The sequence below is a fragment of the Macaca mulatta genome, chromosome 20, assembly GCF_049350105.2.
Source record: "Macaca mulatta isolate MMU2019108-1 chromosome 20, T2T-MMU8v2.0, whole genome shotgun sequence".
Lineage (NCBI taxonomy): Eukaryota > Metazoa > Chordata > Mammalia > Primates > Cercopithecidae > Macaca > Macaca mulatta.
The window spans coordinates 79,653,025-79,677,961 of record NC_133425.1 but is presented as its reverse complement, the minus strand read 5'-3'; the positions used below and the strand labels follow the sequence as shown (position 1 = coordinate 79,677,961).

General features: G+C 50.4%; 1 protein-coding gene and 1 long non-coding RNA gene across 6 annotated transcripts in view; one reads left to right on the top strand and one right to left on the bottom strand.

The window, feature by feature from the left end:
- WFDC1 (WAP four-disulfide core domain 1) overlaps window positions 1-18,128 on the bottom strand; it is a 34,125-nt gene extending 15,997 nt beyond the window's left edge. For 2 of the 5 annotated variants that reach the window (XM_015126717.3, XM_077987003.1), the window contains exon 1: window positions 17,445-18,128. In XM_015126717.3, coding sequence (XP_014982203.2) covers window positions 17,445-17,588 — 144 coding nt within the window. In that variant the 5' untranslated portion in view covers window positions 17,589-18,128. Of the gene's footprint in view, window positions 1-15,637; window positions 15,750-17,444 lie in introns of those variants that run through there. The other 3 variants (XM_077987001.1, XM_028840615.2, XM_077987002.1) reach the window with 2 other exon arrangements.
- LOC144338273 (uncharacterized) lies at window positions 50-5,555 on the top strand. Its single transcript, XR_013412262.1, has 3 exons — window positions 50-182; window positions 4,259-4,339; window positions 5,420-5,555. It is a non-coding gene; the product is annotated as an uncharacterized LOC144338273 (long non-coding RNA).
- Window positions 18,129-24,937: the final 6,809 nt, after the last annotated feature.

Here is a 24,937-nt window from a genome sequence, read left to right as displayed (position 1 = left end):
CAACTCTGGGAGAGTCCCGGCCCGTCGGGAGCGTGCACGGGAAGGGCCAGTGCGCCGGGGTGAGAAACAGCAAGCAGGCAGAGCCAGACTCCGAGGGCGGCTCAGAGGGTCAGCGATACCATGTTTCTAACAGCCGGCAAGAAATAACTGAAAGCCCAGAGCAAAAGGATAAGCGAATCTTGGTATGTTTGCTGGAGGACAATTACTTAAGTATCTGCCCTGTGTGAGAGATAGATTATATATAACACATAATATATATGGTATATATGTATACACATATGTATACATATGCATGCATGTATGCACATGCATGCAGACATATATGTCTCTATATACATATGTATATGTACATATGTGTGGATTTCTTATAATCCATACGTTTATATAGGGCTTTGAGAATTTACAAATTATACGCAGAATGATTAAATCCATGCAACAACTTCGATACATCTCAGAAAATAATGAAAAGAAAAAAGCCACATCAAAAGAGAACACCACAGTGGGATTCCACTTATATTTATAGCTCAAAAACAGGCCAAGATGATGTCTGGCATAAGAAGTCAGGAGGAATCTGGTGGACAGTGACTGGCTGGGAACACGTGGCCTGGGGGCTGGTTACATGGTGTGTTTATTTTATGGGAATTCGTGGAGCTGAACACTTAGGATTTATGTGCTTTGAAGTATTATTTTTGTTTGTTTGTTTTGTTTTTGAGATGGAGTTTCACTCTTGTTGCCCAGGCTGGAGTGTAATGGCGTGATCTCGGTTCACCACAACCTCCACCTCCCAGGTTCCAGCGATTCTGCTGCCTCAGCCTCCTGAGTAGCTGGGATTACAGGCATGCGCCACCACACCCAGCTAATTTTGTATTTTTAGTAGAGACAGGGTTTCTGTATGTTGGTCAGGCTGGTCTTGACCTCCTGACCTCAGGTAATCCACCCACCTTGGCTTCCCAAAGTGCTGGGATTACAGGTTTGAGCCACCATTCCCGGCCTGAAGTATTATGTTGTAACAAAAAGTTCAAAAATAAGATATAGGGGCCAGGCACTGTGGCACACATGCCTATAATCCCAGCACTTTCGGAGGTCGAGGTGGGTGAATCTCTTGAGCTCAGAAGTTTGAGACCAGCCTGGCCAACATAGCGAAACCCTTTCTCTACTTAAAAAAAACAAACAAAAATTAGTTGTGACATGCTCATTCACTCCTGTAGTCCCAGGTACTTGGGAGGCTGAGGCGGGAGGATGGCTTGATCCCAGGAGGTCAAGGCTGCAGTGAGCTGGGATGGAACCACTGCACTCCAGCCTGGGCAATAGAATGAGACCCTGTCTCAAAAAAAAAAATTTTAAAAAAAAAAGAAAAAAGAAAAAGAAAAAAAGATATAGTACTGTACTTAATATATAGGAATATGGGTGAGTGACCAATAAGATCAATATTTTAAAGGTAAGACTGAGAAAGTTTAAGTAACCAGGCAAACTGCCCTGGGTCCCCTGACACCGGAACCCATCCACGCCAGTAACACTGTTCTGCTTCTGTGAAAATGGGGTGTGTGGTGGGCAGGTTGTGTACATTTGCACACACACACAGAGTTAGATTCAGGATAGATTACTTGGCAAAAAACTACCTTGGCTTGCCCTGCCTCCTGGCCTCTGCCTAAACTGTTCCCTTCATCTAAAATGCTTCACCTACTTAACTCCCCACAAGTCCTCCCCCAACATATTCAAAATCTGGCCTGCTTGTGCTGGCCAAGTACATAGGGCATATCTACAAATTAGAATAGTATACAGCCATGAAAACCTGTCCTTAAGGTGTTGGCAAAAAAAGAAATAAGACTCAATGTGCCACATATGAAAGATTGCCAGGATGTGGTGGCTGGTGAAGAAAGCCACGGTTCGGAACAGCGTGTAGGTTCTGCCCCATCTGTGTTTTTAAAAATGCACACAGATGTAATATGTATATATTTGCATAGGCTTAGAACGTTTTTGGAAGGATACACAAGATCACACAAGAAACCATTATGAAAGCTGCCTCTGGAGAGAAGAATAGGGTGTAACGCTGAGAGAGATTTCTTCCTATTGTACACTCTTCTGCACTGGTTCAATATCTTTTTACCATGTACACATTACTTTTTGAATTTAAAGATGTACAGAGTGAGGGCACATCGTCCAAGTCCCTGCTCAATCTAGACTTGACTCACAGAACCTCACAAAGCTACTGAAGCTGCTTTGATGGCAGTGTGGGCGCCGTCACCTCCAGGCCTTTGCCCAGGCTGTGTCCTCTGCCGAATACCCATTCCTTCAGGTCTTCAGAGGGACCATTCCCCCAGACTCAAATCAGTGCTCATAGCTGGGATGTGCTTCCTTAACACCAGCCCTCCCAGGCCAGGGGTAGAGCCACGCCCCTCCCTTCCCCCTCCCCCCCACTTCTGTGTCCCACACCCGCCCTCCCTCGTCACTCTTGCTCCGTAACCGGTGAGCGACCCCCTCAAGGGAGGTCCTCGAGTCTCCTGTGTCTCCTCATGCACATACAGTTGGCTGAATAAAGGTCCCCAGAGACACCAGGCCCTACTCCCTGGAATCCTACATGGAAAGGAAAAAGGGTCTTTGCAGACGTGATTAGGTTAAGGAGCTTGACACAGGGAGATAATCCTGCATTTTCCGGGTGGGTCCTAAATCCCGTCACAAGTGTCTGAGAAGAGGGGAGCAGAGGGAGATTACACACGCGCACACACGCACACACGCACACGCATGCACACACGCACATGCACATGCATACACACATGCACACACATGCACACAAGAAAGTCATATGAAGAGGGAGGCAGAGATGGCGTCTACAGACCAAGGAATGACCATGATTGCCAGCAACCACTGGAAGAGAGACTGGCAAGGAAGGAACCTCCAGAGTGGGGGGCGCGGCTCTGCTGACCCCTTGATCTCAGTCCAGTGAAACTGATGCTGAACTTCTGGCCCCTGGAACCATGAAACAATTCATTTCTGTTGGTTTAACCGCCCCTCCCACCCCAGTTTGTGGTCATTTGTAACGGCGGCCCCTGGAAACTTGGTATCTGTCCCGCTGCCTGGCACATTCTGTAAATGAATGCCACCCCAGGCCCAAGTCCCCATCAGTGCCTCCACAGTGGCCTCATCCCTGGCTCGCTGCCTCCAAATCCATCCATTCTCCAAACTGCAGCCCAAAGAGGCTTTATGAAAGGCACCTATGGATTTGGTCACCTCTGTTCTGCAAGTCCCCAGAGGCTTCCCAGCACTCTCGGGACAAAGTCCCAGCTCCCCACTCAACCTCCAAGCCCTGTGCCAACCAGGTACATGTTACTTTTTCAATTTAATAACTTAGATATAGGATATATTGGCCTCATCTCATCGCCCCGACCCTCCTGTCCTTATATGCCAGCAAACTGCCCTTCCTCCTCCCCACGCCCTCCAAGCACATTCCTCTCTTCAAACTGTTTCCTCCAACTGAGCTTGTCTCATCCAGCAGAGCAGAGGGGCAACCAGAGTGGGCTCTGCAGCCAACGGGTTTGGTTCATATCCTGGTTCTAGGGCTTAAATCCTTTCTGCCACTCACTTGCTGTGTGACTGTGGGCAAGCCTCAGTTTTCCCCTATAGAACTTCCCTCCTGGGGTACCCTGAGTCTACACCCAGGATGGCGTCTATGCCCAGGATGGCATCTACAGCAAGGATGGTGTCTATACCCAGGCTGGCGTCTAGCACAGTGCCACTGATCTTCATTGCCACATGCTGGTCCTCTGCCTGGAAGGCTTCCCATCCGCTTCTATTGGCCAAACCACCCTTCCGTCCTCAGCTTAAACGGCCTTCTGAGGGCAGCTTTCCCCAGACTCGTCGGGATGTTTCTAGTATGGTCCTTCTTCATTTTTAGGCCCTCGCCACCCCACACTGAGAGCAGAGGCTGTGTCTCTCCCTGCCTGGCTGGGGCGGAGCGCAGTCCTGTGTCCCTATCTGGGTAGCTGCAAACTGCACGCGGTGCCACCAACGCCCTGCAGGGGGCACCAGGTCCCCGGGAACAGGTCCTGGCCGGGTGCCCCTGGGAACCGGTGGGATCACCAAGGCCAGAGATTTTCAGCTGCCCCCAGGGAGCCTCAGGGCCTGAGACTGAGGGCATGAGGGGTAGAGAGCAGGAATGGCCAAGCAGGAGGGGGACCTGTGCGGCAGGAAAGCCTGGGGAGGGGGGCCCGTGACCCCCATCCCTGCTTCACCCAGAGAACCCTTCTTTTCACTCTTGTAGACATTGGCTGTTAAATTCACAAAAAGTGAAGATGACCACTAAGCTGGCATTTGGTGGATATGGAGACGAAGCCTTAAGGAGGTGAGTGGTTTTCCCCAAAGACAGAAGGGAGGCCAGAGCGTGGATCAGTCCTTTTATCACCCCCTTCTCCATCCAATCTCCCTCACCCCTGTAACCATCACTAATAACTTTCCAGCCGCAGCAGGTGTATAATCCCATGCCATTAGCTCTTAGTTCACTCGCTGCAGAATTAACTAAATTGGACCCATGATGGGGTCCGCTATTTTTAATCCTCATCTAACATGACAGCCGCCCCAGCCTCCTTCGGAGGGTGGTTAAGAATGCACCGTACGTCGTCGGGAGGGAGCGGCTTATTTTTCTGCCCAGCTTATTTTTCCATCAAGCCTCATTTATGAAATTTAATGGAACCGGGTGATCAGAAGCAAAACACTTTTCAGCCACCTCAAATGCCTCCCAGTCCCGTGGCTTCCTTAATGGCAGCCCCAGACGGGAGGGTATGCAGAGATCAATTTTAGATGTGCCGCTGTCTCAGAGGAAAATTCAAAGGTCGTTTCTCAGAATTTGGAGAGAACAAAGACATAAGCGCCTTAGAAGCCCCATCTCCCGAGTTATTTACTGCGTGGCTGAAACAACAGATGGTCGTGAGTGATAAAGCACTGATTTCACTGAGAGGTCCAGATTAAAGGATTACGTGTTTTGAAAAATATTTCATGTCACGCAAGGTGACACTCAAAGAGGGTTCTAAACAAAGGTGTTTTCTGGAGTTCGGAGAAAGAACTTTTACTCAGAGAAACAAACAGCTTGCCCTCCAATTTATTCCTGGCCCCCAAGGGTTAAAGGAGTCAATTGCCAATCTTGGCCTAGACGTTGGACTGCAAGTGGCTTCCCTGACCTCCTCCATGTCTCTGGCGTCTCTTCAGCACTCCCCTCCTGACTCATTCTCTCCAGCCACCCAGTCCCACCTCTGGGCCTTTCTTTCCCCACCCACCTACCATATCTGCCTGGCTCTCACCTCCTCGGGGTCTGCTCACACAGCCCTCTCTTCCTCCTCTCCCTGTTGGTGGAGCTTCACACCCCTCATCACTCTTGGGTGGACTGTGTATTTGGGACTCATTGGTTCGCTGTTTTTCTCCCTCCTAGGGACAGGAACTTGGTTTTGTTCTGAACTGTGTCCCTGGCTCCTAGAGCAGCGCCTGGCACATAGCAAGTACTCAGTACGTATTCTTTGGGTGGAATAAAAGCTGTGATGATGATGATGATGATGAAGATGAGGATGATGATGGTCAACACACCCTGGCAGCTTGCTGGGCACCCTTCTAAGTGCTTAACACGCATTCACTGGCTGATCTGCACATGGGCCCTGTGCAGTGGGTTCTGCAGAGCAGGGGTCCTGCACGGGTGTGGGGGCAGCCCTTTGTGTTTGTGTAAGGCTGTGCTATGGGCAAGCATCGTCACCCTCCTATGCTCACTTAATGTGGATGTGAACTAGGGGAGTGGGTCTTAATATCCCACACTCCAGAGATGAGGAGGGATGCTTTCAAAATGTAAAGCTGGACTCGGCCGTCCTCAGTTTCTGAAGACTCGCTGCTCCACCTGGCCTTGGAGCCTTCCGCATGCTGTTCCTTCCACCCGGAACGCTTCCTAACTCTGTTTCACAGCTGAGCTTCCTCACCCTTTGGGGCAAGAACTTAGGAGCCCAAGATGGAAGGGACCGAAGCTCATGACCTCTCATACAGCAAAGGCTGCTTTGCCCAGGGATTAAGGGCTCAGGTGCAGGAATCCAACACGTCTGGGTTTGAACCCCATGGCTGTGTGATCATGCAGGAAAATCACTAACTTATCTGAGCCTCATCTGCAAAATGGACACAAAAGTAATACCTGTTGCCAGTGTTTGTGTGAAGATCAAAAGAGATCACACCTGTGTGTGCTCGGCTCAGCACTGGCAATGCTAATCCATAGTTCACTTGATTTTTATTCCTTTTATTATTATTGAGATAAGGTCTCACTCTGTCACCCAGGCTGGAGTGCAAGGGCACGATTTGGGCTCACTACAACCTCCACCTCCCAGGCTCAATCAGTTCTCATGCTTCAGCCTCCCAAGTAGCTAGGACTACAGGTGCCTGCCACCATGCCTGGCTAATTTTTTGTATTTTTAGTAGAGATGGGGTTTTGCCTTGTTGCCCAGGCTGGTCTTGAACTCCTGAGCTCAGGTAATCTGCCCGCTTCAGCCTCCCAAAGTGCTGCTGTTACAAGTGTCAGCCACCACGCCTGGCTCCTTTTATTATTTTTAATCAATGGACTTAGAAGCCTCTCATCCCATAGTAACTTCATTCTTCATCTCTTCCAGTCTTTCTTCACTTCCCCTGTATCCTCCCTCAATTCACTCAGTGATGATTTAGTGAACGCCCACCATCTCCATAGCATTAGGTTAGATGCTCAGCAGGTGCAAAGGAAACCTAAGGAGCTCCAATCCAGCTGAGGCTGCAGATACACATATGAGAAACCCACCAGTGAAATGTGGGATTGGATAACCTCCTCATTTCTGGATAAGACCAGGGCAAACAACTCGCAGAGTTCCTAAGAGAAGGGGCCATGCGGAAACAGCCGCCTAGCGTGTGCAAGAGCACTGCCCTCGGAGGATCACCTGAAGTTGCCTCCAGCCCTCCCCGGTAGGTACCACTGCTGTCCCCATTGCATAGGTGAGGAAACAGAGGCACGCAGTCACCATACAAAGACACCAGGCTTAGAGCCTGGGCTGTGTGATTCAAGCTCACGGCAAGGGAGGCAGCATTTAGTAAGCTCTTACTATGTGCTGATGCCGTGCTGGGTCCTCACATATCGAATCTTCAGTGTCACCCTCTGGAGCTGCTGCTATTCTAAAACCACTTTACTGATGAGGAAACTGAGGCACACACACAAAAAACTAAAAGCATTTGTCCAAAAGCAAGCAGCTGTGAAGTGTCAGAGGCAGAATTCGAACCTGGCTCTGTCCTACTCCTCCAGTGGCATTCCTAACCCAGGAGCCTGGAACTGGGAGCTGCTTCCCAGCGGTGCCTGTCAATTTCTTCCCATTCCTTCAGTCCAGGGGCTCCCTCCCCCTCCCAAAGTGTTCCCTCTGCCCTCCCATGGCCCAGCCCCAGCTCAGGGTGGAGTCAAAATGGGGGATCCAGGTACATATTTGTCCTGGCCCCCTGCAGCCCTTCCCTCCCAGCTTATGTTGCCTCTCAGATGAAAACAAAATAATGCCGCATGAAATCCCTCTGAGAAAGGAGGACACTCACCCCAGACGGACGACGCTTTCGTGAAAACCGCAGAGCAACCCGTGATTTCCAGCTTTGATTTTCATTCCTGCTCAGGGATTGTATAGTAAGTCTATTTCAAAGCAGCCACTGAGCACACATTCATTGTACAACTCAGACAAGAGCTCTCCAGTTCTGTATGCCTTACCTGGATGAAAATGATTCCCGGCCGGGTGCGGTGGCTCACACCTATAATCCCAGCACTTTGGGAGGCCAAGGCAGGTGGATCACCTGAGGTCAGGTGTGACGGGAGACCAGCCTGGCCAATATGGTGGAACCTTGTCTCGACTAAAAATACAAAAATTAGCCAGGCGTGGTGGCGGGCACCTATAATCCCAGCTACTCAGGAGGCTGAGGCAGGAGAATCACTTGAACCAGGGAGGCAGAGGTTGCAGTGAACTGAGATGGCACCACTGCAATCCAGCCTGGGTGACAAGGGTGAAACTCTCTCTCACAAAAAAAAAAAAAAGAAAAAAAGATTCCCTTAAGATTTTCGACCTGGTGGCTATTTTGTTCATATAGATGAACAAAAAGATTTGCAAAGCCATTCTGCCACTGATATCCCTAGGAAGCAGGTGGGGAAATACCCATTCTGGGCTCCGGCAGTGGGAACCCTAATTCAGCAAGTCCAAGTCCAGATTCTATTAAAGCAAACAAGCTGGATGTGTAACCAAAGGAGGCTGGATACATAAGTGAGGGCACAGGGAACACCACACAGGCCTTAGAAAGGAAGATGCCCGGGTGTGGTGGCTCACGCCTGTAATCCCAGCACTTTGGGAGGCCGAGGTGGGTGGATCACAAGGTTAGGAGTTCAAGACCAGCCTGACCAAGATGGTGAAACCTCCTCTCTACTAAAAATACAAAAAATTAGCCAGGCATGGTGGCGGGCGCCTGTAATCCCAGCTACTTGGGGTGAGCCGAGATTGCGCCACTGCACTCTAGCCTGGGCGACAGAGTGAGACTCTGTCTCAAAAAAAAAAAAAAAGGAAAGGAAGATGCCAATCTACCATGTTAACATACTTCCCACAGATTATTAAGTGAAAATGCAACATATAAAACAGTGTGAATAAGCCAGACACCAAATAGCACATACTGGATGATTCCATTTCTATGAAACGTCTACAAAAGGCGGATCCATAAAGACAGAAAGCGGATTGGTGGTTGCCAGAGGCTGCAGGAAGAGAGAAGGAGAACTGAAGGCTAATGGCTGCGGGGTTGCCTGTAGGCACGACCCTGTGAATATACTAAACACCACTGAATTGTACATTTGAAAGGGTGAATTGTCTGTCATGTGAACTTCATTTCAATAAAAGAAATTTGAATCAGTATGAATAAAATACCACTAAGAAAAAACATGTGTGCTGTAACTGCTTCATGAAACAATCTAGACAGACGCCCCAGAATGTCACCAGAGTTTACATCTTGGAGGAAGAATTCAGATCATTTTTACTAATTTATAACTTTCTCTGTTGTCTGAATTTTTTTTTTTTTTACAGTAAACGTCGTTCTTTTAATAATCAGTAGAAGAATTTATAAGCCATTTCCATTTAGGGAAAAAGAATCCAATCTTCAGAGCTGCCACCAAATCTACCCACATCCCTCCCTCAGTGCTCGCCACCCCCTTCCTTCCACATGCAGGAGCTTTTACCCTTCTTTGGAAAGTTCCAGCAGCTTAGTGGCCAGACCAATAGAAATGCACCCCAGCACTGGTTTGCATGGTGGAGGAAGAAAGCCAATTTTCCTCTAAGCATTACTTGCTCTTCCTCTGGAATTTGGACGTCAAACATCTAAAAATATGTCTCTCACTGGAACAGTGGGCTTAGAGTTCAGCGTGCGTAGATGAATGCCATTTCCTGGTGCCCGGCGCCCTTAGCACTGGGCCCTGGGGACAGAATTTGGCACAAGGTTAATAGGACTTCCTCAGAGGGAGAACAAAAAAAGAGAAAGAAATTCACAAGACTGCAAACTCGACCAACTCTTCCCGACAATGTCGTTGTCAATCAGTGCACCCGAGAGTCCTCTAGAACTTTCCATCCCCTCTATTCTGTTCCGGAAAGTTTTAACATAATTTATTCATTCATTCAATAGCAAATTCATAATTCCCAGGCCCACTGCATTTCAGGCACTGGGCTGGAAATGGGGAGTTCCGAGTTAAATCAGAAGACATTGGCCCTGCCTTCATGTGGCTCAGTTTCAGGACAAGTCACAGACACCGCACCAAACAGCACACAGATAAGACGAACGAATTGCTTTTTGTGGTCATCTGCAAAAGCAGTTAGAGAGAAACCTAAACAAATCATACCAATAACAACAACAGAGCTAAATGCCAAGAAAGAAGAGCTGGGCTGTTATGCAAACGTTTAAGGGAAATCATAACGAGGCGTTTGCGGAGAGGCCTCGGAGGAGGTGGGCACGAAGCTGCCATGGCCCACGAGCCAGAGTGGGCACCGTGAGCGGACACTTGCTGAAAGGCTGCCTCTTGGTGCTGGGGACACAGAGGACTCACAGGGACTCTATGTGCCATCACAGAATTCCTGAGAGGTGCCTCAGGTTCTCGCTGCTTTTTAGAAAAATTACTGTGGTAAAATAAATATAACATGCAATTTTCCATTTCAGTCATCTAAAGTGTGCAAGTTGGTGGCATTAATTAGATTCATGATGTGTGCAACCACCTCCATGAGCTATTTCTGCGGCTTTTTCATCACCCCAGGCAGAACCTCTGTTCTTATCAGACAGCTGCCCCCCATTCCTCCCTCCCCTAGTCCCTGGCAACCACGAATCTCCTTCCCATCCTGCTGGATTTGCCTCTTCTGGACATTGCATCCAAACAGTGTCACATGCCTGTGGCCTTTGTGTGTTCAGCATCATGTCTTCGAGATTCATCTGTGCAGTGGTGTGTGTCCAGGCTCCGTACCTTTCTATGGCTGAGTTCTAGTCCCCTGAGTGGACAGATTGCGATGTGCTCAGCCCACGGGCATCCATCTGCCTCCGCCCTGTGGCTCCGGTGAGTCCTGGCACAGAGGTGTCCTGCTTTCCTGTCTCCCTCTCCCGGGTGATAACCACACAGGGACCTGGGACGCTTCTTTACTTGTTGATGTCCACCTGGAATTTCAGGGCTGGAACCTCAGATGAGGAATCTCAGGCCCAGCGAGGAGAAAGTGATTTGTCCAAGGTCCCCCAAAAGTCAGCTATTTATGGACTTTTCATTCCTTCCACTCGCCCATCCATGCCAGGTTCTGGGCTAGACACCAGGGTGTGGCCAAGCCTACAATGAGTTTGCTTCACATCAGTACGACACACCCCCTCTCTCTAGCACCCAGGCAGCTCCGGGCCTTTCCTGGGGTTCTCAACCATGAGCCCTGGAGGCTCCCTCCTGGGTGCTGCTGGGGGTCTCTGGAGCCCACTGAGCACCCGCTGACCCCCAAGACAGAAGCATCTTAATAGTCTTGATGATGAAGTCCTGCAGGGTGTGAGCTCACATGGTTTGAGGAGTAGAGAAAGCTCCCAGAGACTGGGGATATAGTGATAGCCCCACCTGTCCCCAGCCAAAACAGCACAGATAAGTCATTCTCTTCAATGGTCTCACTTTCCTTGTCAGTGAAATGTCTCTCAATCAGGGTTGCCAGTTGCAATCAACAGAAGCTAACTCCCTTCCGTCCCAGAGCAGGCTGGATTCGTGTCCCAGGGAGCTGCAACAAAATGCCACACACTGGGGACTTCAAACAACAGAAGTGGATTCGTTTCCAGTTCTGGAAGCCAGAAGGCCAAGACCCAGGTGTTTGGCAGGGTGGGTTCCTTTGTGGAGGCTCTAAGGAGAAAAGCTTTCCATGCCTCTCCCAGCTTCCAGCGGTGGCTGGCCGTCCCCCACGTTCTCTGGCTTGTAGGCGCATCACTCTGATCTCTGCAACGCTCTGTCTTTCTGTGGCTTTCTCCCCCTTTGTCTCTGCTTCTGTGTCTCTTCTCCTTTGTTTTGTTTTCGTTTTTGTTTTGGGAGATGAAGTCTCATTCTGTTGCCCAGGCTGGAGTGCAATGGCACGGTCTCGGTTCACTGCAACCTCCACCTTGCCTCTGGGGTTCAAGCGATTCTCCTGCCTCAGCCTCCCAAGTAGCTGTGATTACAGGCATGCACGACCACGCCCGGCTAATTTTTGTATTTTTAGTAGAGACGGGGTTTCACCATGTTGGCCAAGCTGGTCTCGAACTCCTGACCTCGGGTGGTCTGTCCACCTCGGCCTCCCAAAGTGCTGGGATTACAGGTGTGAGCCACCACGCCTGGCCTCTTCTCCTTTTCTTATAAGGACACCAGTCATATTAACTACCCACCCACCTCCAGCATGACTTCGTCTTATTTTGACTAATTATACCTGTAATGAACCTGTTTCCAAATAAGGTCACATTCATAAGGACCAGGAGTTAGGGGTTGGATGTATCTTTTGGGGGACACAGTTCAACCCACAGCATGGATCTGACAGAATTTGAGGGCAGGGAGTAATTTGGGAGGGGATACCAGGAAGCCCCATTTGGGGAGTAGGGAAGCTGGGCAGGAAAGGGAAGGTGCCCCTTCAGGGAGTGCTAAAGGGCAGGTGGCTACCTGGGCACTGGAGCTCAAACCCAGTGGACCTTGGAGAAACCGTGTGGAACACTCCTCACCCGTGTCCCACCAAAGGTGAGAAGCCAGCCGGGCCATCCGGCTCCAGTTCCATTTGCTCCTACAGGTGTTACCTCCCCGGCACCTTGGCCTGCCTGTGTGTGGGCTGAGCATGCTTCTGCAGCCAGAGAAAGCCTTCAGGCCAGCAGACACAGATGCTTACGGTACAAAGATGAAGGTGAAGGTGAAGGTCAGAACTCATGGAATGGTGAGAGCACAGCTCCAGGCCATCTGCCTCTCCCACTCTTGCTATCTCAGCAAAAAATAAAAGGATATTTGGAAAGCTTTCAAGAGCTCACAGAAATAATGGGGGAAAGGAGAACTAGGTTGGGGAACTGAGGAATGCGAGTTGTGTGGGCCACTGCTGGCTCCTACGGTCCCCTACTGCTATTAGCACGGGGGTGCCTCCGGACAGATGGGCCCCCCTGTCTGGCAGGATGCATTTGAAAGAGAAAGTAGCATCTGTTGCTCCTGGCTGCCCCTCAGCAGGACAGGCATCTCTGGGCAGGGTGCAAACTGAACCACCATTTCCAGTTGCCCCGGTTGGGTGCTTAGAGGGGAAAACAGACCCACAGTCACACTGACAGCAGGGGCCGTCCTGCCCAGTCCAGAGGCTGCGCAGCACCCAGACCCACATGTGGCTGCCGTGGTCCCCACCTGGTGGATTTGTCGAGAGGCTCCCAAGCGCGAATGCATGGCAAATGCTTATCCTGACACAGCATAAGCGCTCAGTAAATCATTGTTCTCAGGAGTTTTATCTAATGCCAGGAAAGAAAAGCCAAAAATACCAACTCCACAGAACTGACTGAGCTCCATGGAAAGGTTATTGGACTATTTACAAACATTTTGCTTCTGTTTTATTCAGTCTCATAAATATTTGGTTCTGGAATGGGGTTTTTTGTTTGTTTGCTAGTTTGTTTGTTTGAGATGGAGTTGCACTCTTCTTGCCCAGGCTGGAGTCTAATGGCACGATCTCGGCTCACTGCAACCTCTGCCTCCCAGGTTCAAGCTATTTTCCTACCTTAGCCTCTCGAGTAGCTGGGATTACAGGCATGAGCCACTGTGCCTGGCCGGGAATGGGTTTTTAAATCTGTCCGTAGTACACATCTAGGGAATGCAGTTCTGTGCCAGGCAGGGAACCATAGGCTCCATGGCCTTTTTACTGAACCCTGCAAAGAAGGCACAGCTGTGTCCCATGCTGCAGATGAAGAAACTGAGGCTCAGATAGGAGAAGGAACCTCCGGAAGGTCTTAGAGAGAGAAGGTGGGAGACCCAGCACTTCTCATTAGAAGCCTCCCCTAAGGGCCTCCCATGGGAATAGAAGGCAAGAGACTCTCACCCCTCCTCAATGCCTCCCCTCTGGCCAGGTCTGGTCTCCCAAGCAGCTCTCAGATGCACCACTTCTGCCTGTGAGCTGAGCCTCGGCTCCTGCTGAGCCTTCTTCCAGGAATGGCCTTCCTCCTCCTAATTCCTAATCCTTCCCCAAGCTGCAGTCAGGGTCTCTTCCTCCCACGGGAATGGAAGGCAAGCGTGCTCGTCTCTGGCACTGTCTCTGCATGCTTAGACCAACACGCATAAACAGCACTCAGGACATTAACCGACCCCACTCTAAGAGTCCAGTCCCCTACACAAAAGTCACTCTGCTGGGGGACGAGGCTTTGACAAAGCAGAGCAGGCTACCGGCAGCCATGTGCTTGCTCAGGACTGAGCCACCAGCTCTCCGTACGCAGCCTTGGCCAGTTTCCAAGGTGTACTCACAGCATGGTTGATTTCAGGCAAGCCACGTGAGGCCACTGAATGGGAGTAGGAAGAGATGTGGAGTACCTTCTCTCCTAGTCATACCACACGGATGCAAGAGACATAAAACCCCAGGAGCAGAGAGAATAGCAAAATGGAGCAATACAATTGGAAAGTGACGCATTTCTAATAAGAAGTATTTCCTGGCTGGGTGCGGAGGCTCACGCCTGGAATCCCAGCACTTCGGGAGGCCGAGGCGGGTGGATCAGCCGAGCCCAGGAGTTTGAGACCAGCAAAATTCCATCTCTACTAAAAATACAAAAAATTAGCCGGGCGTGGTGGTGCATGCCTGTAATCCCAGCTACTCAGGAGGCCTAGGCACAAGAATCACTTGAGCCGGGGAGGTGGAGGTTGCAGTGAACTAAGATCGCATCAAGAGACTCTGTCTTAAAAAAAAAAAATTCTTTCCTTTCTTTTTAATATAAATGATTTAGTTGTAAGTTTATATAACTTAATTTGTGATCATGGATGTGCAGAGCAAAAGTGGCTCTCCAGAGGGGGTGCAAGCCAGCTTCAGCCCACACCCAGCGTCTCCTCACCCTGACCAGCCCATAGCCCTTGAGGGACAGAGCCCAGGCTGAAGGTCTGACTCAGCGTAGGGTCAGAAAGTAGTGCCTCATGGGGAAGTCTCGACTTTGAGCATGTGAGGGCTGCTTCCTATCACCCCTAAGTCCCTGTCGCGTGTTTTGGTGGAAATTAGAATCACAATGAAAAGGCCATGAAAGTTGTAAGTTCTCCATCTTCATTTCGCAGGTGAGGACTGAGGACCAGAGAAGGGCAGTGAGTGGTCCAAGATTGCACAGCACATTAGAGATGTTGCTGTGATGAGTTCTAGGCCAGGCGCTCTTCCCAGCCCTCCCTGTCCTCTGAGCCACAGCCAACAGCCTGTCTTTGCCCAGGGCTTTCTGTGAGGCACAGTTGTTCTTTTTTTTGAGACAGTTTCACTCTTGTTGACCAGGCTGGAGTGCAATGGCGCGATCTCAGTTCACTGCAACCTCCGCCTCCTGAGTTCAAGCAGTTCTTCCACCTCAGCCTTCCGAGTAGCTGAGATTACAGGCATGTGCCACCACGCCCAGCTAATTTTGTATTTTTAGTAGAGAAGGGGTTTCACCATGTTGGTCAGGCTAGTCTTGAACTCCTGACCTCAGGTGATCCACCTGCCTCGGCCTCCCAAAGTGCTGGGATTACAGGCGTGAGCCACCGCGCCCTGCCGGCACAGTTGTTCTGCGTAAACCTCGCCTGTGTCTAGGCGCTAAGGAAGGAGGCCAATATCTGTTAATAACCAGGGAGTTTCAGTTCAGCGCGGGGCCAGTTCAAAGCACTTGCATCCTGACCAGTGGTGGCTACAAGAGAATCAGCTCCTGTAGCCCACCCAGGCCTGTGTTTCAGAGACTCCCCCGAATCCCACGTGCACATCAACCCCGACCGTCCTATGTGGATGTCACGGTGCTGGCTCCTATGACATCTTGGGACATGGTGGAGATAAAATCAGATGACATATTGGGAATCTCTCTGTGGTTGTAGAACCAAAGCACTACAGGTGAGGGTTAAATCATCCTGTTGCACCAGAGAAGAGCACAGAGGAGTCAATACAATCTGAGAAGAGACTCTCACCTTCCTCATTTGCTCCCCTCTGGCCAGATCTGGTCTCCCAAGCAGCTCTCAGATGCACCACTTCTGCCTGTGAGCCTCGGCTCATGCTGAGCCTTCTTCCGGGAATGTCCTTCCTCCTCCTAATTCTTAATCCTTCCCCAAGCTCCAGTCAGGGTCTCCACCTCCTCCAGGAAGCCTTAGGTGACTACACCCTCTCACGTGAGCTTTCCCTTCTCCAAGCGCCTCATCATTTCACTCTACTACTCTCTCCACCTCTTGGAGGCCTCCTGTCTCCCACCACGAGCACGTGGCCAACATGGAGACTATGAGCGCTGGAGGCCCAGATTTGCCTCAGTACAGTTTCAGACACCCCACCGTGCCTGGGGTCATTAATCATTCTCCCTTCCCTCTTCTCCAGCTGGCAAACTCCTATTTATCCTTTAAAGCCCCAGGTCCAATGTCCCCAACCCTGAAAACCCTGTCCGACTCTCCTGGGGAAGAGCTGCACACACATCCCCTGCTACCACTGCATCTGCTCATAATTCACCCACAAGAATGTACCAGGTGCCAACTTAATGGCAGGCACCAGGGGCACACGCTAGTGAAACAGAATCCCGCCCTACCCCAAGGAACCTACATGCTACCCTGTTAGGCAACACCAACCAAAGTCACAATTATTTGATTGAAAGCTGCCAAGATGCACTGCCAGCTTGCTCTGTTGCAAAGACGTTCTGCCTACTGAGTCATTTAATCCTCACGCAGGTGCTGTGGGTGCCAGCATTACCTTCTCGATCCCTCTGTGTGCTGACAGTGTCCTGGCTCACTCTGTCCCTGCGGATCTGTGATCTCTGGGGAGTGGGAGGAAGCAAAAATGATAGGCTCCTCTACCCCATTCTCTCTCCTAGTTCCCTTCCCGCTTTATTGCTTCCTCAGCACTCGCAAACTGCACACACTAATAAATGAGATCTCTCTCATTTATTCTCTGCTGCCCCCAGCCCCCCAGTGAGTTCTCCAGGCAGAGATCTGAGGTCTGTATCCCCACAGCCTAGGACAGTGCCTGGTAAACGGTGGCGACCCAGACATAGTTGTGAGAAGAAGTGCATCCCTCTCTCTTTTGCAGATGAGATCGCTGGGGTTCAGAGATGTCAAGCAGCTTGCCTGAGAGAAGTCACGCAGCTAATGAGCAGCAGAGCCCGATTCACACCAAGACAGCTGGCCCCAGGGCGTGTGTTTCTTGCCACTCGCTGCCTCGCGCCTTCTCTTTGTACTGCCGTCGTTTGTCACCCAACTGCCTCTGCACCTCGGTCACGCCACCCTTGAGGATGGGGGCTGGTACCTCCTTCATCTTACACCCACAGGACCCCAGACAGTGCCTTCCCCAGAGCGGTTTCTGCTAAATTCTGTTTAGCAGAACGTATTCACTCTGTTTGCAGAATGAATAAACAACCACATGAATGCGTAAGTATATTTCACAAACATTTGGTACTGATCATGGAGACGGAATGCTCCGTTTAAGTCCTGGGGCTCTGAAATTAGATGCTGTCTTTCAGGAGCGTGTATACTTTTGAAATAAGGCAAAAGCGAGGCACGATTCTTTTGCACACATGTGATGTGTCTTTTGCCTCTTGACTCACAGGCAAGGGTCCTTTTCGGGGGGTGAACCCCATCTGCCTACCACACAACTCAGACACACACGGATAGGAAGACGCCTGCCCTGCCACGTTTTGGGACAGCACTTACAAGAGAAGGCAGTGTCCAGGGATCACCTCTCCTCAAGGCTGCCTCCCACCCACAGAGGCTGCCCAGTCTCCCCATCCCAGGCACTTACACGGGATTTCTCGGCCAGCCTCGCAGGCAATGCCCGTTTCCAGATATTCTTGGCAGAGCCGGCGTGGAGCAGAAGTAGCGAGAGGCACAGAGCCTGGATGATCTGCCTCCTGCGGCTGCCCGGCCCCACGCTGGTTAAAGGCATTTCCTCACTGGGCAGCAACCTTCCAGACGCACACAGAAGAGGGGCCCCCTCGCCGCGTGGGCCTACGAGTGGGGACAGGAGCGTGCACAGCCTGCTGGACTTCCTTAGTTCCACCCAGCAGAGTCCCTCGGATCATGTGTCCGCGTCCAGCACATGCCCCTTCCTCGATGGTGGCTGGCCTGCCCGGTTATTTTTAGCTTGCCCTATAACATCTGGCCCCAGAGGCTCCGACCAGGGCGTCTGCAGTCCAGGCAGCTCAGTGGGCGGTGGCAGCAGGAGGAGGGGGCACCAGCTTGCTTGGAGACGTGGCCGGGAGTGGCCTGTCACTCTCCACTCTCCATAATGAGCACTTCCTTGCAGGCTGGGGCGGTCTCCTCCCGAGGAGGTGTGCTTGATGCAGGGCTTGGGGCTGGACATGCAGGGGAGTGCAGCAGGATGGATGGGGGCTCAGCTGTTACCTTGTTCACATTTCAAGCTGGGCTGACAAACTATCTGCCCATAAAAGCTCCTTTGGAAGAGGCTGCTGGACGGGGACTGGCTGAGGGTGTGGCTGTGAGGAGACGACTCCCACCCTTGCACCCCCCAGGGTCCTCCTCTCTGATGTGGGCCTGTGGGTAGTTCCTCATAGCGTGTGTTTCTTGTGAGATTTAAATGAAATTGAGCACAAGAAGTGTGCTGTCACTGTCAGCCTGTGTATCTGCACATGTGTGCATATGTGTGTGCACGTGTGTGTGCATGTGCACGTGTGTGCTTTACAGGAATGTAGCACAGTGGGCTCAACATTTCACAAACTTTATATTCCCTTGTCTGTTCTCAGCACTTCCAAGACAGATACTGGTTCTTTGTTTTGTTTTGTTTTTTGAGATGGATCTCGTTCTGTCGCCCAGGCTGGAGTGCAGTAGCATGATCACAGCTCACTACAACCTCTGCCTCCCGGGTTCAAGCGATTCTCCTGCGTCGGCCTTCCAAGTATCTGGGATTACAGGCATATGCCACCACGCCTGACTAATTTTTGTATTTTTAGTAGAGACTGGGTTTCACCATGCTGGCCAGGCTGGTCTCAAACTCCTGACCTTAAGTGATCTGCCCGCCTCGGCCTCTCAAAGTGCTGAGATTGCAGGCGTGAGCCACTGCACCTGGCCCCAAAACAGATACTGTTTTGATGCCCACTTTACAGATGAGGAAACAGAGGGGGCTGCCTGAGGTCATGCAACAGCAGCAGAGAGGAGGCTGGAACCCAGGTAGGTCAGACGCTGTGGCACCCCCTAGGTGAAGCAGAAGGGACCCAAGCACTAGGCTTGACGCAGCTGCCTGATCCCAGCTCAGCCTCTGTGAGACGCTGGAAAGCCTCTTGCTCACGGTCCTCAGTTCTTTCATCTGTAAAAGGGGCACGTGAAAGCACCTGCCTCATGAGGTTGATGTGGGGCTACAGGAGAGGGTGCCAGCCGTGCCCAACACTTGCACAGAGTGAGTGCTTGAGAAAGGTCGGTTCCTCCCTCCCTAGAGACCCTCACCCCCCACCCCCTGGCCAGCACAGCCTTTAGAATGCCCTGGGCAGGCCGGGCGCGGTGGCTCAAGCCTGTAATCCCAGCACTTTGGGAGGCCGAGGCGGGTGGATCACGAGGTCAGGAGATCGAGACCATCCTGGCTAACACGGTGAAACCCCGTCTCTACTAAAAAATACAAAAAACTAGCCGGGCGAGGTGGCGGGCGCCTGTAGTCCCAGCTACTCGGGAGGCTGAGGCAGGAGAATGGCATAAACCCGGGAGGCAGAGCTTGCAGTGAGCTGAGATCTGGCCACTGTACTCCAGTCTGGGCGACAGAGCGAGACTCCGTCTCAAAAAAAAAAAAAAAAAAAAAAAAAAAAAATGCCCTGGGCAGGTACCATCAACCCCTCTCAGCCTTTTGGTGAATGACAATAGTAGCAAACACATATAGTCCATGTAGGTCAGGTGCGGTGGCTCACACTTGTAATCCTAGCACTTAGGGAGGCAGAGGATCCCTTGAGCCCAGGAGTTCAATACCAGTCTGGGCAACATAGTGAGACCCCATCTCTACAAAAAATACAAAATAAAAAACAGTAGCCAGCCATGGTGATGCACACCTGTAGTCCCAGCTACTTGGGAGACTGAGACGGGAGGATCACCTGAGCTTGGGAGGTTGAGGCTGCAGTGAGCCGTGATCACTTTGGGAGGCCAAGGCGGGCAGAACACTTAAGATCAGGAGTTTGAGACCAGCCTGCCCAGCATGCTGAAACCCTGTCTCTACTAAAAATACAAAAATTAGCCAGGCATGGTGGCACATGCCTGTAATCCCAGCTACTTCTTAGGCCGAGGCAGGAGAATCACTTGAACCTGGGAGGCAGAGGTTGCAGTGAGCCGTACCACTAGTACTCTAGCCTGGGTCACAGAGCAAGACCCTATATCAAAACAAAACGAAACAAACAAACAACTTAAAAACCATCTAGTCTGTGGGTTAGACAATGTTTGAAGCACTTCCTGCATTTTAATGCATTTAGGTCTCCTATTAGCCTTATAAGCAGGTGCTGTCTAGGGCCCCATGCACAGAGTGGTTAAGACACTTGCCCAGTGAGCAATGCAAAATTTAAGTTCACCATCAGAGTCCTGTAAATGCAGGAACCCAAGAGTGAGAGTCTTTTTACATTTTAGACCCTAGATGCCTCCTTTGCCTCCCACTGGGGCCAGCCCTGGTCGTTACCTTACCCTAGATTCTAGAATATTCGTTCATTTCTTCATCGGGAAACTACTGGCTGAGCCCTTATGGGGGCCTTGTCCAGGGTGCTGTACTGCCTCTTCTTCCAGCTTTTTGGGACACAGTCTCAATGCCCCTCCCTGCAGGGTGAGGCTGTTTATTTAGAAGCCAGGAGTCACCCACATAGGTGATTTGGAGCTGCTACCCCTACCAGGACGACCTGGAACAGGTCCTGCCCCATCTCGGTGCCTCTGTTTTCTCATCTGTGAAACAGGGATAAGGAGCCAGAACCTACCCGCAGGTTTGCCACGAGGTCCAGCTGCACTTACGCGACGATCTAGGCTTAGCACATGCTTGCTGTTAGGAGATGTGCGTTCTGCGCCACCACCTCTTGGGCCTCCTCTACCCTCACCCTGTTGCCCAGGCAGAGTGCCACCCTTGGCCCAGGTTCCATTTGAGAAACTTCCTGCTCCTTGGAACCTGGGGTCTCGCACTCTCCTAAGGCAGCCAACGCCTCCCAAGTGGTTTTTGCTCATCCTCCATCTCCTCCACCTTCCCCTTAAAAGGTAGGCGTTTCCGGTTGATGTTACAGTCTTGGCCCATTTCCTGCCTTTCTCTCTCTCTCTCAATCCCTGGGTGGCCCCATTTCTGCCAAGAGTATGACTCCCCTCCCTCTGGGTAGATGAGGTTCTAAATGCCCTCTCTCAGCCTCCTTGCTGGGCAAGGCGCCAGCCCTGTGCCCCTGCAGCGCCCTCCACCTGGAATGCTTTTCCACCCAGCTGTGGCATTCCTCACCCATCACCTCCTCCAGACTTTTGCTCACGTGTCATTTTCTTGCTGTGGTCCTCTCTGACCCCGGGATTGAAAACCACCATTTCCATACCACTGGGACTCACGCTGCCCCTCTTGGTTTTATGCTTCTTCACGCTCATCTCCACCTGACAGATTCTGTATTTTACTGACTTTGCTTTCTGTATTTGTTGTCTATGTCTCCACACTAGGATGTCAGCTCCAAGGGGGCAGCTTTTGGGGATCTGTTTGTTCGCTTTGGAATCGCCGATGCCTAAGCAGTGCCTGGTACAAAGCAGACACTCAATAAAGACTGTGGAATGAAGAGTCATGCATAACACATTTCATCTGCCTGCTTGATGGCTCGATGTGGCTGTTGCTCTCTGACTGTACTTCCCTGTGAAACACGGTTGGTCCGAATTGAGATCTGTCATAAGAATAAAATGCAGACCAGATTTGGAAGACATAGGAGCGCATGTGTCTTTATGACAGAATGAATTACTGTCCTTTGGGCATGTTCCCAGTCGTGGGATTGCTGGGTTGAATGGTAGTTCTACTTTAAGTTCTTCGAGAAATCTCCAAACTGCATTCCACAGTGGCTGAGCTAGTTTGCCTTCCCACCCACAGTGGATCTCGCTCTGTCGCCCAGGCTGGAGTGCAGTGGCGTAATCACAGCTCACTACAACCTCTGCCACCCGGGTTCAAGCAGTTCTCCTGCCTTGGCGTTCCCTTTTCTCCACAGCCTTGCTAACATCTATTGTTGGCTGGAGACAGGAAAAAAAATGCCAACATTTCATTAGGAGTTTTTATGTTGGTTGTGCATTCAACTGTTAATGTTTATGCTATATTGGGTTAAATATAGTATGGTATTAAATTAACTGTACCTGTTTCTTTTTTGAGATGGGGTCTCACTATGTTGCCCAGGCTGATCCTGAACTCCTGGGCTCAAGCCATACACCCACCTCAGCCTCCCAAAGTGCTGGGATTACAGGTATGAGCCACTGCACCCAGCTTCATACCTGTTTCACATGGCTACTAGAAAATTTACAATTACACATGTGGCTTGCCTTAAGTTTCTACTAAGTGGTGCTGGTCTGAGATATCAAACTCCCTCTCTAAGATTCAATCCCCAAAGGACAGTAATTCATTCTATCATAAAGACAAGTGCACTCATATGTTTGTTACACAGTGCTATTCACAATGGCAAGGACGTGGAATCAACCTGAGTGCTCATCAGCAGCGGACTGGATAAAGAAAACGTGGTATCTGTACACCATGGAATACTGTGTAGCCATAACAAACAGCAAAATCATGCCCTTTGCAGCAAGGGCTCCAATGGATGGAGGTAGAGGCCATTATCCTAAGTGGCCCAATGCAGGAACAGAAAACCAAACACCACACGTTCTCACTTGTAAGCAGGAGCGAAACATTGCATACATATGAACATAAAGATGGAAACAACAGACACTGGGGTCCAGTAGATGGGAGAGGGGGGAAAGTGGACATGGGCTGAAGAGTCACCCGTTGGGCACTGGGACCCCAAGGCTCAGCAGCATGTAATTTACCCATGTCACAAATCTGCACATATATACCCTTTAATCTGTAACAAAAGTTGAAATTTTAAAAAAGAAGAACACAGACTCTGGAGCCAGCCTGCTTGGGTGTAGATACCTGCTCTGACACCTCCCAGCTGTATGACCTTGGGCAAGTGACCTGCCCTCTCTGTTCTTTGGGTGACTCATCTGTAACATGGGAGTAGCATACCTGTCTCACAGGGTTGTCGTGAGTGTTGAATGAATAGTATGTAGAAGACGGTTGTACATGTTCCTCTGTCCTCACTTGACCATAAACTTTTGAGGACAGGGCTGAGTGTTGTCCATCTCCGAAGCTTTCTTGGGGACATGGACAGGAACCTCTTTTAGTGAGCATTTCCTATATGCCTGGCACAGTGCTGGGCTCTTTAGATCACCATCTCCACTTCTCTTCATCATGCTCGCTCTGCTATAGCTTCTTCCTTGACAGCTTCCACCCCAGGGCCTTTGCACAGCCCCCCAGTTGCTCTCTCCCCAGACACCTGCTTAGCTGGTCCCTCAATTCCTTCCAGTCTGTGCTCCAATTTTGCTTTCTCAATGAGGCTTACCCCAACTGAACTTTTAAAATCACCATCTGTCTCTTTTACACCACTGTAAATTCCCAACCCCTTTTGTCCTGCTTTCTTTTTCCATAATGTACTTATTATGTTTATCACTGATTGTCTCTTTCCCCGTGGTAGTCAGAATCATGGGCCCTTAAAAGATGTCCACATCCGAATCCCTAGGATCTGTGACCATATGGCCTTGCCTGGCAAAAGGGACTTTGCAGAAGGGATTAAATCAAAGATCTTGAGATGGGGAGAATATCCTGGATTATCTGGGTGGGACCAATGTAATCACGAGGGTCGTTATAAGAGGGAAGTAGAGAGTGAGAGTCAGAGAAGGAGATGAATGGTGGAAGTCGGGTGGGGGTGGAAGTCAAGGGAAAGTTGATTTGACACGGATGCTGTGGCTTTGGAGATGGAGGAAGGGACCAAGAGCCAAGGAATGCAGGCGGCCTCTGGAAGCTGGAAAAGTCAAGGGAAGTGATCCTCTAGAAACTCAGAGGGAGCACAGCCCTGCAAACCCCCAGAGTTTACCCCAGCGGGACTCAGATAGGACTTCTAATCAACAGAACTGTGAAATCATAGACTTGTGAACTTGTTGAGTTCACAGTTGGTAAATTACATGATGCTGAGGCTTCAGATCCCAATGATCCCATCACCCAGGCCATAAGCAGAGCACCCAATGGGTGGTTCTTCAGCCCATCCCCCCTTTTCCTCCCTTCCCCATCTAGTGGTCCCCAGTGTCTATCATTCCCATCTTTACAATCACTTTTAGTCAATGTTTAGCTTCCACTTGGAAGTGAGAACATGTGATCTTTGGTTTTCTGTTCCTGCGTTAGGTCACTTAAGATCATAGCCTCCAGCTCCATCCATGTCACTAAGTTTATGGTCATTTGTTACAGCATCAAGAGGAAGGTCGTACTTTGGGAGGCTGAGGTGGGCAGATCACTTGAAGTCAGGAGTTCAAGACCAGCCTGGCCAACATGGGGAAACCCCAACTGTATGAAAAATACAAAAATTAGCTGGGTGTGGTGGTGGGAACCTGCAGTCCCAGTTACTCGGCAGGCTGAGGCAGAAGAATTGCTTGAACCTGGGAGGTAGAGTTGCAGTGAGCCAAGATGGCGCCACTGCACTCCAGCCTGGGCGACAGAGCCAGACTCTGTTAAAAATAAATAAATAATTAATTAAAAATTTAAAAAAAGAGGAAGGTCCTACATCCACAAGCGGGATATAGGCTCTGCAAGGTCACGTATCTGCATCTCTTACTGCCTGCAACCCAGCGCCTTGCACAGGGACTGGGTGGCATCGGCCCTCAGTAAGTCCCAGACCGATGGACAGAATCAATGTCATCATCCTGGCCCCGTCAGGAATGATCCCTGTTCTATAAAGAAATGGAAGGCCACAGAATTTAGGTGCATTTTCCAAAGTCCGAGCTAGTGACTGAACTCCAAAGTGCTTTCCTCAATATACACAGGGCTTGGCACACATGAGGCACTCAATAAATGTCCTTCAATTGAGCTATCCACTCCGCAGCGGTGTTCAGACGACAGCGACCCAGGATGCCGAGCAGTGACTCTTCAGTTAATTTCTTGCAAACATTAACTTATAAAACCACCTCCTGAAGCCTTTGACACAAGAAAGGTAACTACTACTCGGAGAACACAGCAGTACTGCAGGTCTTGTGTGCGAGGAGAAAAGCTCCAAGAGGAGA